The sequence below is a fragment of the Pezoporus flaviventris genome, unplaced genomic scaffold (genome assembly GCF_033815535.1).
Source record: "Pezoporus flaviventris isolate CSIRO_AGI_PZ_B2104156 unplaced genomic scaffold, CSIRO_AGI_Pfla_v1 ptg000072l, whole genome shotgun sequence".
Classification (NCBI taxonomy): domain Eukaryota; kingdom Metazoa; phylum Chordata; class Aves; order Psittaciformes; family Psittacidae; genus Pezoporus; species Pezoporus flaviventris.
This window is the reverse complement of record NW_026892620.1, coordinates 9187262-9203062: the sequence shown is the minus strand read 5'-3', so window position 1 is coordinate 9203062 and position 15801 is coordinate 9187262. Positions and strand designations below refer to the sequence as shown.

The following is a 15801-nucleotide window of genomic DNA, read 5'->3' as shown; positions in this document are numbered from 1 at the left end:
TAAAGCACTCTTACCATGGCAGATGGATGGAGTTACACACAAAGAAACAGATTGCATTTGCTCCATTTATAGTATGCACTTGTCATCCAGAAGACAAGATGTACTGAGGTCATCATTAAAAAGAAGATGGTTGCCTACCACTGCCACACAATAAAATACAACAGCTCTTTTTCTATGTATTGAAATCTGAGATTGTTGAACTACATCACCATCTTGTAAGTATTGGCCATATATGTTTTTTACAGCTCACTGATGCATATTTGCATTCCAGTAGATGCTAGGTTTATCATTCTCTTTTTGAAAAGTTGAGCATTCACAGGTTCCTTTTTAAACTCTGTGTCTCGATCTGTATTGTCTAGATGCCACTCTAGACTGCAGAAATCTAATCTTATAAGACATCAACGTATTTGTATTGACAAGCTGCACATTCCTATTTCAAGGCTCTTCAAAGACAGTCTCTGCTAAAATTCAGACATGAGGGCCGTGTGGTATGCTCCAACAGATTACACTCTCAGCTGTCAAAGGACTGCTGTGGAGGTCACCTCTGTTGGCAAGCTAGATTCAGTCTACTATGCCAAACACCGGTGTTCAGCCCAGTGAAACATCCTATGCAGTCCCACCCTCTTTCCTGTTCCCTCACTAAACTTTGCGGGAATACGGCAGTTTTCCTTACTGCCCATGCCATTCGGCCACTGTAAGAGAGCAGACGTGGAAGCAAATATTTTACCCCCGCATCCTGCAATTACACTGACAATATGCTGCTTTGTCCCTTACCTGTGTTTGCTACATATACCACTAGAAGGCACACAGAAAGGACTGTAAAAATACAGCACAGGCATTACGCTGGTGAATACATTGCTACAACTTACTTACTACAACTTACTTTCCTTTTGATATTTTGTAATAACTTGCAATTACATACACAATTGTTTTAGTAGATTTTATTAACAGTAAATCAAATTTAACTGGATGCTTTTCCTGAAGTGTATTCCCTCTTCTCCTTCCCCTCTCCTCTCTTATCCCCAAGTTCTGAATTACAATATTGTAATTTGCACTGTCTGGCATTTTGATTACGCTCCCACTGTAATTTAGGTGACCAACCTGTCAATGTCATATTCTTGCACCAATAAAGACTGTGAGTAACACAATATATTAAGCATGCACAATGCCTCCTCTATCCCAAATCTCAAAACACTTAAAAAAGGTTAAAAGTCCACACAAGTCACTTACTTTTGCATTCAGAGGGCACACAGAGAGTGCACTCCTAAAAAGCTGTTCTTCTGACCTCCACTGATTGCTGCGGAGTGCACAGCGCATAACATTTATCAACAAGATTCCAAGAACTGCCACAGCAAGAATTTTCTTAAGGAAAGAGAGACAAGTTAAGAAAGAAACCATTCATCTGAAGCACTTCATCATCAACTTTACTGATTGTTTTGATGGTACCTTTTTCTTGGCTTGCTTACTCAAGAGACTAAATCCATATGTAAACAGAATACAATATCCAATACTGGGGAGGTAGATAACTCTCTCTGCAATAACAAATCCTACTCGGAAGAACAGATTACTTGCGGGAAGAAAAGGGATAATAAGAAATCCAAGTCCCAGTGTAAGAATTCTGCAAACAAGAAACAGATACTTAAATTAACCACAAATCTTAACAATAGTACATTTTCCATTTAACATATAAATATTATTTAAATGTTGTAGAAGGATATGCATATGGAAGAGGGCATTCAAATGCAGCGTTTGAGAGCTGCTAACAAAACAAATTTCTGTGAGGTTTTGACACTCCACTTTTAAAATCCTAGCTGTAATTTCTAGAAAAGCAATGTTCATGCTTCCAGGCCAGAAAACAGCCCAATTACACATTAATTACATAATTCCTATTTAAAATACACAGGCAGGAAAAGTAATGGTAAAAGCTACCTGTCTATTTTTGGAACTAGTAAGCCAGTAAGAGGGGAAAAATACAGCTTGCTGTTAAAGAAGCAGCTTAGGTACACATCCTACTGAGAAATTATTTTCTTCCCTAACAAATATATTAACAGTAGAATCCATTGTGGTTAACCACTTGAAAGTTAGTAATCTATGCTGTTTCCACAGCAGTTTGTCTTCTTTGCCTTAGGTATCTATTTTAGGATGAGTAATCCTCATCAGGTAAATCTTGATGGACTATACAGAGCTTAAACAACTTAGACTAGGTACCTTACTTTTACAGAGATGATATGAGTGAGTAAGAACCCTAGATCTGTGTCAGGTGTTTGTTATAAAGGCCACATGGATGGTTTTCTTTTCTAATTTATTACAAATAAATCTCTAAACTGTAATGTAGATGTGTCCTTTTACTCTCTTATCATCTCCAAGAGTCCTAGGCCTTCACTATACTTTTTTCTTCACTTTTTGCTAAAAAAATGTTCAGCAATATAGGATCAGTGAGTGCATTTTTACTAGAAAGTATGACATCATTTGTAGTACTTGTAGGAGGGCCACAAAGATGATCAGCAGGCTGGAGCACATCTCCTGTGGAGATAGGCTGAGACAGTTCGGCTTGTTCAGGCAGGAGAAGAAAAGGCTCTAGGGAGACCTTAGAGCAGCCTTCCAGTACCTAAAGGGGCCTACAAGAAATCTGGAGAGGGACTTCTTACAAGAGCATGTAGTGATGGGACAAGAGGTAATGGCTTTAAATGGAAAGAGGGCAAATTTCAATTAGATATAGGAAGACGTTCTTTACTATGAGGGTCGTGAGACATTGGAACAAGTTGCCCACAGTTGTGTATGCCCCATCTCTGGAAGTGTTCAAGGCCAGGATGAATGGGTCTTTGAGCAACCTGGTCTAACGTATGACCTTTAAAGTCCCTTACACATCGCAAACCATTCTATAATTCTATGACTGACTTGTTTAAAAATTTTAAAGAACTGGGAAATTAACCATACATGAAATCCATGGGAACAGAATGTGAAAAGTTAAACAGATGCCCTTAGTGAGACAGAACAGTTTACAATAATTTTTTTTAGTTCCTTTGGGTAAAGTACAAGTACTTTCCTCAGTACATACTGTGGACCAGCATTTTACTTTTTAATGTATGGCCACGGCCAGCATTTCTACCTCCTCTCTTTCACTATTAGGAGAAGATTAAAAGAGATGATGACTCATAAGATGTAGGGACAAAAACATAACATACATCATTTCCTACTCTGTTCTGAGCACATACTACTTTCTACCACCTACAGTGTTAAGGATCTCAAAATGCCATTTCAGGAAAAAAAATAAAGTAGCTATGCATACCTTCTCCAACTCTGTTTCCTAGTAGTCTGTGTACAGTGATGGCCCCAAATTGGGCTAAAACTGTAATGACAGCTATAAATATTTATTTGAACTGCATTTGCTAGACACTGGTTCTGCTGAATTGTTAAAATTATCAATAGTGGATTTAACAAAATAATACTGTACTTAAATTGACCAGGCATTTAAAATTCATTGCTGTCTCTTACCTTCTCTTATGGCTGTCTTCTGAGCACAGAGCTTGGCATATCAGACCAATTAGGCAGAACCAAAGTGCTGCAAGTGCAATTATCCTCCAGTCGCTGACAGATTTAATGAGGGGTATGCAGCCCATTGACCAATCAAAACACAGCCACCAGGGACACAACAGCAACCATGCATTCAACGAATAGTAGTAATTATAGTTTATAGCCTGTCAGTCAGAAAGAAAACAAACATTTACTTGATACTAAACTTAAGGGGCAGGGGGGCAACTTTATTTCTTCTCACTGCTGTCATTTCCCTTATGACAAAATATACCTTATACAATAAAGAGATTTTAAATACTGTTAGTCTACAACTAGTTACATATCCATTTATTTTACAGGTGTGAAATTAAATTTCAATTTTTTTTTTAATCATAGCTATGTGGCTCTGCTATTCAGAACTGGCAAATGCAATTTTGTGCTGTCCAACCAATATCCACATGTAAAAAGAATAATTTCCTACAACAGGAGAAAATATCAAGAGAAAGCACCCACTGTCTTCACCCATCATTCTCCATCTCCAGAAAGAACCCTAATGCAGCCAGACAAGACATACTTCAAATGTACCAGACCAGGACTTTATGCTATTTTCTTCAATTGTGAAAGAATAGTTGAAAAGTCAAACACAGTATGCAGAGAAAGGATGAAAATCAGCAAAAGCTAAATCCTTGAATGGATGGGAAAAATAGCAAGTAAATGGCAATGTACTTCCATGTGTGCATTGCATGCTAAATTAAAGAATATACAAGGTATACTATTAAAAAAGAAAGATGCAGAAAATCATCACAGCAGCACAAGTGATGGTGACACATCACACATCTTTAAGTGTGAAGACTGCCCTCTTTATTGTTTCTTTGAAGCACAGAAAACAAAATTCAATTTGATGACAAAGACAAATGTTCTGAGCTGGCCAGATAAAAACAACTTTATAACTTACTCTCACAAATAGACTGTCAGCAAATGAAGCAGGGTTGTCTACTTCAGTGAAAGCCGGTGGCCCTGTGCCCATAATCCTCCACCGTATATAAAGTATACTGGCCCCTCCAGACATCAGAAGAGTTATCCTGAAAAGCAGCCCCTTCTTTAACAGCCCAGCATTCTACAGGAAAGAAAGAAAGAAAAAAATAATCTCAGATAAAAAAACATTATTTGTTATCTTCTCCATTACATTCTCATCCTTTTGGTCACTATCTCAGAAAGAAGAGGCTATTCCTGGGCATTTTTGCTATTAGAGTTGACATTTTTATTATTTTTGCAGTTAGGTAGAAAGCTCTCAAACTTTACTACGCTTTCATTGATGAACTGCAAAGAATTTTTGGCAGCATTTTCATTTCCTTGTCAATCAGAAAACTTTTTTATTCAAGAAGTTTCTCTTCTACAAATCCTCAGTACCTACAGCTGATTGTCATGGTTTAAACCCAGCCAGCCACCTCATTCACTCACTCCCCCCACTTCTTGCCCTCCCCCTACTCCCGGAGTGACAGAGAGGAGAATCGAAAAGAATGCAACTCCCATGGGTTGAGATAAGAACAGTTTAGTAACTAAGCTGAACCCAGACACTGACGTAATTTTTACACAGAAATTTCTGTTAAGGAATTTGAGAAGAATATGGCCTTTAGAATATAGCATATTTAATTGGTCTACTTTTCTTTTTAAAATGGATGTAGATGAGGCACTTAGTGACATGGTTTAGTGGAGGTCTCGGCAGGCCTGCTGTAGAGGTTGGACTTGATGATCTTAAAGGTCTTTTCAATCTAGTTGATTCTGATTCTGTGATTCTATGATTCTATGACTACTTTGTTAACTTTGCTTTGAATAGGTATATCCAGTTGACTATCACTGTCATACAACGTTTTTGTCCACTTAAATCTCTCTGGAGGTAAAACTACATACATATCACAAGAAAACTACATAGTTAGAAAGTGGGAGGAATTAGAAACTTAATTAAAATTTTCACAATCACTACTGTGATTAAAAAGCTAGTGACAGGCATAAATGAAAAGAAAAACACTGTATACTGTAGAGATTCTTTAAGCTTCACCAGCAGGTACTGGACACAGGATAATCAGTAACTATAGTGATAGCTTTGTCATAGCTTTGAGATGCAAATCCAAGCCTCCAGCATGATATCCCGACAGCAAAGTTAATTCAGGAAAAGTTAAGGTGAAAACAATATTCAGATGGATTTTTCATATTTGTAGTTGACAATGGAGTCATCATAAAATATTTAACTGAATACGTAAGGACAAAGAAGTTTGTAATGCTGATTTTACATGAAGTTAGCCTTTGTGCTCAAATGGTTAATTCCAACTTACACATCTCAGTAACCAAAGTCACTACAATGAGTATTATAAGAAAACCTTTTCTATAAAACTGTTTTTGGAAGAGAATTGTGTATAAAGGAAAACCATGCAGTGACAATTTATAACTGCCTTATGATGGATTAACTACACAAAACCTTTTATCCCAGGCTTCATTTAACAGTACACGCAGCTTCTTAGAAGCCAGATTTCACAAACTGCCACAAAAATCTCTTAGTAGGCAGAATTTTAAAAGTGGAAGAAGTGTTTTTTTTTTTTTACTGTCTTTGATTTAGAGTTAACTAAAATCTGGCATGAAACTGAAACCTGTTTTAATAGAGAAGAAAAAAATCAGCAAGTATGAGAATTTAAGATCTGCCTTTCAACAAAACAAAAAGTCTTAGATACATTTCTATTAAAAAAGAACAGATTTTTGTAAGTGGCAGGAGGTAAAATTAATTGATTCTATTGAAAGAGGAAGAAAAAGGCTATGTAATGTTTTCTCTACCCAGACAGAACTGTTTAAAAGTCACAAACTGGAAACAAAACACTTTCAGCTCTCCATGCTTAAAGAGTAATCCTCCAAAATGTTTGATGCTGACACATTTCACAGAATCATAGAGTAGATTGGGTTGGAAGGGATCTAACATCATCTAGTCCAACCCCTTGCCATTGACAGGGACATCTTTCACTAGATCAGGCTGCTCAAAGCCCTGTCAAACCTGGCCTTGAACACTTCTCCAGGCAATCTGTTCCAGTGTCTCACCACCCTCATTGTAAAGAACTTATTACCGGTCAAACAGTGGAATAGGCTTCCTAGAGAGGTGTCAATGACCCAAGCCTGTCAGTGTTCAACAGACATTTGGTCAACGCTCTCAATAACATGATTTAACTTTCAGTCAGCCCTGAAGTGGTCAGGCAGTTGGACTATAGATGACAATGTAGGTCCCTTCCAACTGAAAATAATTCTATCCCATTCAATCTAGATCTGCCCTCTTTCAGCTTAAAACCACTGCCCCTTATCCTATCACTACATGCACTGGTAAAAAAATATGTCTCCATTTTTTATATAAGTCTTTTTGAAGTATACTGAAGAGCTGCAATAAGGTCTTTCTGGAGCCTTCTCTTCTCCAAGCTGAAGAACTCCAACTCTCTCAGCCTTTCTTCGTAGGAGGGGTGCTTCATGCCTCTGACCATTTTGTTGCCCTCCTCTGGATATGCTGTAACAGGTCCATGTCTTTCACCCACACCAGAAATGGATCTGGGGGATCTCACAAAAGCAGAGAATCAGAATCACCTACCTTGACCTACTGGTCACATTTCTTTCTGTGCATTCCAGGATACAGTTGGCTTTCTAGGGTGCAAGCACACATTTCAGGCTCATATTCAATTCTTCTTCCACCAGGAGTCACCAAGTTGTTCTCCACAGGACTGCTCCCAGTCCATACCCCAGTCTGTACTGATACCAGGGATTGCCCAACTCACGTGCAGAACTCTTGCACTTGGCCTTGAAGACCTTAATGAGGTTCATATGAGCTCAAGCTTGCCAAGGTCCATCTGGATGACACCCATTCCTGCACCATTCAGCTTGGTGTACTGTACTCAATTCCACTACGTCATTGATGAAGATATTAAATAGTAGTGGCCTAAATATGAACTCTTTCCACTTGGGCATTGAACAATTGACTGTAATTCTTTGGATGTGGACATTCAGCAAATTCATATGTAATAGTCAATCAGTCAAACACGTACCTCTCAATTTTAGCAGCAAAATGTGGGGGACCATATCAGAGGCCTTAAACAAATCCAGGTAGATGACATCAGCAGCTCTTCTCTTGTACACTGATGCAGTCACTCCATCGTACAAGGCCACCAGATTATTGGTGAAGCCATACTGCCTCTCTAATCACCCCATCTTTCACATGTTTTGACATAACTTCCAGGAGGATCTGTTCCATGATCTTACTAGGCACTGATGTGAGGCTGACTGGCCACTTATTCTCAGGGTCATCCTTATTACCTTTTATTTCCATCACCTTAAGTTTGAACTGACTCTGCTTTAATCTGCCACAGCTCTAGACTCTTTCCTTGTCATATGCTTATTAACATCACTCGTTATATAGAAAAATTCTCCAGCATTCTTAATTTGCTGCCCAAAATACTCCTGGACCCCTCAGCCATCCTTGGTCAAATCTACTGCTTCAGTTCCAGAGATTACATTTGCACTGATTTCCCTATGAAGCTCCTCACTTACTCTTTACAAAAGAATTTCAAAGCCCCATTGGACTTCTGCTACTCAGAAACGTAAGCAAGACTTCCCTGCAGTGAAACCACTGATTGAAGCAAAGTACAATGAATACTCCTTTGTCTTGCTGAACCTTGGATGGGAGAAGCAAACGATTTAGCTGTTGAACAGCTAGTGTGCTGTTAGTCTATTTGGCTGCTATCAATCATTCACCTGGGGCTGACTCTTTCTGCAGTTTGCTTACCAGTGCAAATACTAGGTGCCAGATACCATGAGCCAATACTAGATAAAGTGATATCAACAAAAGTCAGAAATTTTATCCTTATTTGATCAGTGCTTACATATCTATTTTTTTTTAAGCTACTAGGAATTGTCTCCTGTTTGGTAATTTGTATTCTTAAAAAAACAAACCAACCCAGTGTAATAGGGTGACATGGTTTAGTGTTAGGTGTCCCTGTCCATGGCAGGGGGTTGGAACTAGATGATCTTAAGGTCCTTTCCAACCCTAACTATTCCATGATTCTAATACTTTAGTGGGATTGACAAAGTAGACATAATTTTTTTTTATGTACTTTTTCAAATGTCTATTTCATTTGAGAATCTGAATAAACACCTTTCTTTACTCTAACCAAACTGTGTTAGACAACCATTTCAAATGTATAGCTACTGACCCTGGTGAATTTACTGCATCAAGCAGTAAGCTCTTCCACACTATATTTCAACATATTGTTGAGAGAAGTGTGGAGTGGATTTCACTATCCAGTGCAATTCTAATGCTATCCCATTACTACTTATGTTGCTGCAAAGATGTCATAGCACAGACTGACTGAAAATACTTTTTTTAAAGTTCTCAGCAACCACAAAACTGTCAGAAGTTGTTTGTCTTTTAGTACATGAATGACTGTCTGAATGGACAGAGTGAACAAAACCTCTAAGGACTCACCTCCAATGGCTTGTTCTTATGCAGTACCCTTTGAATAAGCTCCAAAACATTTAGCTTGTTAATCACCAGTGCATCAAACACTGCATTCAAGCCCTAAGCAACAAGAAGAAAAATAAGAGCATAAGATGGAGCAGCTGACCACATCTTATATTTCAGTTCTACCATGAGTTGTTGAGCATCTTAATTCTGATTCCAAATAAGTAGAGAGATACATTGGTAGTAATGATAGCAAAATGGTAAATTAAAAACCTGAGCTCAGATGAGTAGAATATCATGTAACTGTAATGGGGTTTCTCCTGTTACATGGAATAACACTTCAGGGAATGCCATGTACCAGCAAGCTAGACCCCATACACACAGTCACAACAGTATTCTCCTTTCCATCTTCTTTCCTAAATGTTCTGCAGCATAAATGCTGCAGTCAAAAGTAAGGCTTCTGTCAGTAAGGTGGAGTTTCTTTAAGCTTTCTACATATTTTTTGCTGTGCAGCATGGTATCTCTTGACTGTCAGGTTTCAGAAATACTATTTTTAAAGGGTACATAAATTCTCACCAAAAAGGCTCTGAAAGATTTCACAGAGGTACCAGGATTGCTTTTCCTGAAATTACACTAAAAACTAGACCATATTTGGTGTTTTGCAGGACTCCACTTGCAGATACTGCCCCATGTAAGCAAGCAAAAAAAAAAAAATTATCCAGGGGTAATTCTGTTGAGGTGACCAATAAAATCCAAGTTTAACATTTTCCCACGTTTTTTCAACATTTCAGTGATCACCAGCCTTGACAATTCTTGAATATTTAGCCTATGCCCTAATAACTTTGGAAATCATCTCAACTTTCTAAAGACTAAATGGATAAAAACACAGCAAAATAGTTCTAAGTGAGGCAAAGAGTTAGTACACTAGGAGGCCTCAAGTCTCTTTCTAGCAGTTAAAGGAAGAAGACAGAAGAGAGGTCAGAGTATGGTGTGGTTCCTTGTAGACAGGCCACCTGGCAGTTAAAAGGGTTTTGGTTCACTAGCATGGAGATAGGAAGGCAAGAATCCTGCTGAAAAATACATTCAGCCTACAGGCAATCTTTTTAATGTGTGATTCATCCTTTCACCCTCTGACCTGTGCCCTCAGCACAACAATAAATATGATTATCCTAGCAATGCAAGAGCAAACAAATAAAAAACCCAGATCCAGTAACATTTCTGTGTCTGCTAGTGCAAATAATTACTTCATACCACTAAAGGAAATAATTGCACCACGTTTTAAGATAATTCCTTATGTTTTGCTTACAGACATCTCCAAATAATACATCAACCTACAAATATCTACTAAAAAATAATGTCCTAAGGCAAGAAGTTTTCTGTGATTATTTCTTCCTTTTTTGTTAGAAAGGACAAGAAGATCCTTGCTGCAAAGAATTCTTCTGATTCTGTTGCGTTTTGCCAGTTAAAGCTATAAATTGGATTTATCTATAGAGACCTACCTATATAAAATGCAAAAATCACTGATGCAGCATTTCAGGTAGATTATTTGATCACTCAAAAAAGAATGTCTTCACTGAAGTAATAAAAACCAAGAGCACAATGAAAATGGACAGTAACTGTATCTGGACAGGCAGATCCTTAAATAAGGGACATTAGGAAGAGATTCAATATTAGAAATGTATAAACAATGGGTATCCTTCCAGTTACATTGTTCACAAAAGTAAGAGGGTGGAGCTTTTAAAAATGCTCTCCTCAGTTATATCATTGTTCATAAACCTTCAACAAGAGGTTTGTAGGCCTATCTCAAAAATTACATTCAAAACCAAGACCAGTGGACATTATATGCATTAAAATTAACACTGTATATTTTTAAATTTTGCAAAACAATGAAGAGATATATGCAACCTGCTTACAAAAGATAAAAGGAAGAATTCCAACAGATTGGCAGGGACACAAGACAGATCTAGCAGAATAATGCTTTCTGTCGACATTAATTAGTTTTCTGAACAGAACAAAAAGGTGTGCATACGATTAGCTGTGGAAAGCGTTCATCCTTATAGGCTTTACAACTGCACTTGACAGATGCTGAGGTCAAAATTCAGTCAATAAGAGGATTCTTACCAATATTGTTATTCCTTGTTCTTTGCACAGCATGGCTATTGCGCCTAGGATAACACTCACCAACACCCAGAATATAGAAAAATTATGTCCTTCCTTATCTGTCAAAATAAAGCATGCCACAGTATTAGGTTTTTACATTTAAAGGTAAAGTTAGAAATCTAAATTAAAATTAGAATTTTAAAAACATACAGCATGTAATCTCACAGTCTTTTCTGTCAGTCAAGATCTGGATGCATAGACTTAAAAAGCATAGGGCACCTCTTGCAATAGGCTAGCATTTGTCCCTTTATTTCAGTCATTTTCTATTCTCAGAGACATCAGAAATCTCCCTATTTGCTAGATGTTTTAGGCAGATTAATTAGAATGGCAGAAGCTTCACATAGTTTCCACAATTCATCATCTGCAAAGGTTAATTCCCAATATTTAAACACATTTATCATCCTAAGCAAGAGCTGTATCATTACTGGCCACTCTCTTCCAAGGCACCATAATAAGAAGAAATTCTTTCTCATAGTTACACATGAAGTGTCACACATGCACTGTTTTAACCGTAGTCTTATCTACAAAGGCACAATGAGCTGCTTCTCCAGGGCTGCTGCATTTAGCAAGTACCTCATGTCATTTCATTAGCATTGCAATGGAATGCCATGGAGCTCAAAAATTTCAGCATCTGAGCAAAGAAGCAGTTAGTTCTTGCATTCAGGAAGCAGTTTTACAGCAGGGTGAGGAACGCTGGGGTTAAGAGATCAAGAGTACAGCTTCTGCTCAAAGAAAGAGTCTTTAAAGACTGCACCATGTAGCTAATTTTGGGTACTACAAGCAGGCATTTCTGAGATTAATATAACAATAAGCCCTACTTCAGCCAAGGTATTATCACACACAGAGTACATGGATACTTCACATAAAAACATATCTGTCACAACCTCTACTCCACAGGTGCAAGCAACAGAGGGAAGTGCTCTGCTCCTTCAGAGGCAGCTTCTTGGTTCAAGCAACATGGGCTCTACAGGCATCACAAGAACCAATCTTTGACTTGGCACGTGAAAAAATAAAGTTGAACTTTACATTCACTAACTGGATCCCTTTCCTACTTTCCCTGATCTCTAGAGCAGTTCTTTCCTACTGCTAATGCAGGTTTGACCTCAGTACTTAAAAAGAACTGCAATAATGGTCTATGGGAAGGGTGAATGACAGAAGTAGGTACCTACACCTAAGCTAGTATACTAGGATTTCTTTCTCACTGGTTGAGAGAAGGGCACACCTTTAGGGATTAAGTTACCTAATTAAATGCAGTGGTCCACCTTTCAGAGAAGTAGCTGACTCTTCACTGATTATAAAGGGAAACTAGTATACTAGCTCAGGTGTTGTTTGGTCAGATACAAACCATAACCACAAGCGTGTGTGAAAAGGATCTGCTGACATTGGTCTCCTCTCTCATTTGAGGCAAACTACTTTTTTTGTGGCAGAGAGCAGAACTTTTCACAAAAATGTGTAGAAAAACAGGTTTGAGGTTGCTTCTAGCACTCCTTTCTTATTTAAGACTTAAAGCTTCAACAGTGTGAGTATTAAGAAGTTCGAGATTCATCACTGCAACACCCAGCAGGCATTTGTTCCTTCTCCCTCCACTCCAAATTATATCCTCACACTTAACATCAGAGGTGCAGATGTTATAAAGGTAAAAGAAACCCACTAAAGGAAAGAAGTCATATGATCTCAACACCACCAGTACAAAACATGGAAATACAAAGTACATAATGACTGAAGTAAAGAAACACTGCAACTAAAAAAAAAAAAAAATGTAATGGGGAAACTCCACCTCACATGAGTTATACTAAACAATGAGGGTTGGGATTGGAGTTCATAGGGGAAGGGGGTTCAAAATTCGTTCTAAGAGTACTGCTAAGAATAAAAGGAACCTGTCCTAAATACATCCTTGAAGGAGCTCTTCAGATTCTGCAGTACAACAGACTGTTCAGCCAATACAACAGCCAGTTCAGCCAGTTCTCGAGATTAAGTGTTTTTTTTTTTGTTTGCTTGGTGGGTTTGTTTGTTTGTTTAATGTAGAAATAAACTCTCCACATAGAATGCAAAGATGGAAGGCAAAGTAATTGACTGTATTCACAAATTGACAATCAGCCAATCTTGGTAAGTGTAAAAAGGAGAACAGTGAACAAACCCAATGAACTTCACTGAGTTCACTGAAGTATGCTTTCTTCTACTGAGAGATCTCTTCTTCCCAGAATCAAATTCTGGTGGAAAGTAAGTCAGAGCAACTAAGCACTTCTCAGAGAAGCAGTTTTCAGTACACAAATACAAATGATCTTAACATATAAGATAGTGGGAAGTATATATAGTAAGAGACCAGCTGGTGATTCACAAATGCTTTGATGATTCAAAATGTTAAAGAGTAATAGGAAAAAAGGAACTGGGTCAAGTTATCAAGAACAAGCGTAACAGCAGCACACACAGAAAAACAAACTCAGAAGGCTCACATCATAAAATGAGAAAAGGTAATGTACGTAAAGAACAAAACCCACAATTCCTTAGATATATTTGTAAGAAGAGCCGCAACAAGGAAGGAGTTATTCCAACAGTCAGTGGGAAAGTAAATGGACAGTGCCAAGAAAACAGAAGTGTTCTGGGTCTTTTTGCTTCCTTTTTTTCACAATGAGGTCAGCTGCAACCAGACAGTAAGCACGCCATCAGAAGATAGGGAGCAAGAACAAAAAGCAACAATAGTGAACTATAAGACTTTATAGAGAAGTTTATCTATTTTAACTTACAACGATTGGTTAATTCCCTCCAACAGGTCCTGTGCAACCCAGAGTAATCTCTACTGTTACCTCTGAGAAATCATGAAGAGCACATGATAATCCAGAAGCTTCAAATAAAACAATGCCAACATGCCTACTTTTAAAGAAGAGCTACAAAAGGATAAGCTAAAGAAACAAAAAAGTAAGCTGACTAGTCAAAATTAGCCAGAAGAAAACCCAGTAGTGAGACAAACTATTTTTAGGTGAACCTCTAAGACATAAAAGGATATGATTAACTGTTTACCAAAGACATACAGGTTTGTGAAGCCTCAGCAAGTTTACCTGTGACACAAAACTGGAAGGAGTGACTGACAGAGCAGAGGATCATGCTGCCACCCAGAGGGACCTTGACAGATTGGAGAAATGGGCTAGCAGTAACCTCATCAAATTCAACAAGGAGAATTGCAAAATCCTGCACCTAGAGAGGAACAACTCCAGGTACCATACATGCTGGCGATCACCCAGCTGGAAAGCCCTTGGCAGAAAAGGACATGAGAATCCTGGTGCACACCACACCAATTGAACATGAGTCAGCAATGTGCCCTTGCAGGAAAGAGGACTAATGGTATCCTGGGCTACATTAGACAAAACCTTGCCAATAGGCCAAGGGAGAGGATCCTTCCCCTCTACTTAACACTGGTGAGGCCACACCTGGAGTAGTGTGTCCAGTTCTGGGCTCCCCAGTACATGACAGCCATGGACATACTGGAGTAAGTCCAACAAAGGGCCAGTAAGATGACGAAGACACTGGAGCACATCCCCTGTGGGAAAAGGCTGCGAGCTGGGACTGTTCAGGCTGGAGAAGGCTGAGGGTGATCTCATCAATGTACATAAATACCTGAAGGGAGGGTGCAAAGAGGACAGAGCCAGGCTGTTTTCAGTGGGGCCCAGTGACAGGACCAGAGAAAATAAGCATAAACTGGGCTCAAACTTAAACAGGGGAGAGTCAGGCTGAATAGAAGGAAGAAATTCTTTATTGTCAGGGTGGTGAGACACTGGAACAGGCTGTCCAAGGAAGCTGTGAATGCGCCATCCCTGGCAGTGTTCAAGGCCAAACTGGACAGAGCTTTGGGAAACATGGTCTAGTGGAAAGTGTCCCTGCCCATGGCACGGGGGGTGGAACAAGATGATCTTAAGACTTTCCAACCCTAACCATTCTATGGCTCTTTGATACTGACGCACAAGAGGTGCTGTCTGAACATCAGGAAAAGCCTTTTTACTCAGAGGGTGACCAAGCACTGGCACAAGTTGCCCAGAGAGGTTATGGAATCTCCATCCTTGGAGATATTCAGAAGCTGTCTGGACATGGTCACGTACAACCGGCTTTAGGTGACCTGTTTGAGCAGGTCAGCTCAGGTGACCTCGAGGTCCCTTCCAACCTTGTTGGTCCCTTTCCAACATTCTGTGATTTTGTGATCTAGATCTCCTTCTGAAAACCATAATCTGTCTTTGCTTTCTTTTGCAGCCTCAAAAGGTCAATAAAGTCATACATATAGTTGTAATACTATGAAAATTTATCAGTGATTAAACTTCAAAGAGAAAGAATTTCAATTATGAAACGTTTTATCTTGTGATTGCTCCTGAGTCAGTGCACACAGCACTCCCTCCCCCACCCCAGTTTACAGAAATCTCAGTAAACTAGGCTAGAAAAATAGATACAAAAGACCATAATCCAGCAATGCCTTTCTTTTTTTTTTTTAACAGTGATTTGAAAATGTATAGCACTGAATAAGTGCTAATTATTATGAGATACACACATGCCAACAGGAGTAATGAGTCTAACAAAGCACATTCCCCTAATACAGTGCTGCTCCCCACCAGAAGAATGTTGTGTCAGAAAACGAAACCAATCTTTCATTGGCACCTATGCCT

The 15801-nt window shown here is 38.7% G+C and overlaps 1 protein-coding gene across 3 annotated transcripts in view; it reads right to left on the bottom strand.

Annotated features, from left to right (window-relative positions):
* The window catches only part of TMTC4 (transmembrane O-mannosyltransferase targeting cadherins 4), a 53428-nt gene that overhangs the window by 17936 nt on the left and 19691 nt on the right, over window positions 1–15801 (bottom strand). For all 3 annotated transcript variants that reach the window (XM_061472827.1, XM_061472828.1, XM_061472829.1), the window contains 6 exons: window positions 11117–11214; window positions 9020–9112; window positions 4469–4630; window positions 3496–3698; window positions 1447–1618; window positions 1231–1362 (listed from right to left, as the gene is read on the bottom strand). In XM_061472827.1, coding sequence (XP_061328811.1) covers window positions 1231–1362; window positions 1447–1618; window positions 3496–3698; window positions 4469–4630; window positions 9020–9112; window positions 11117–11214 — 860 coding nt within the window. The remainder of the gene's footprint in view (window positions 1–1230; window positions 1363–1446; window positions 1619–3495; window positions 3699–4468; window positions 4631–9019; window positions 9113–11116; window positions 11215–15801) is intronic.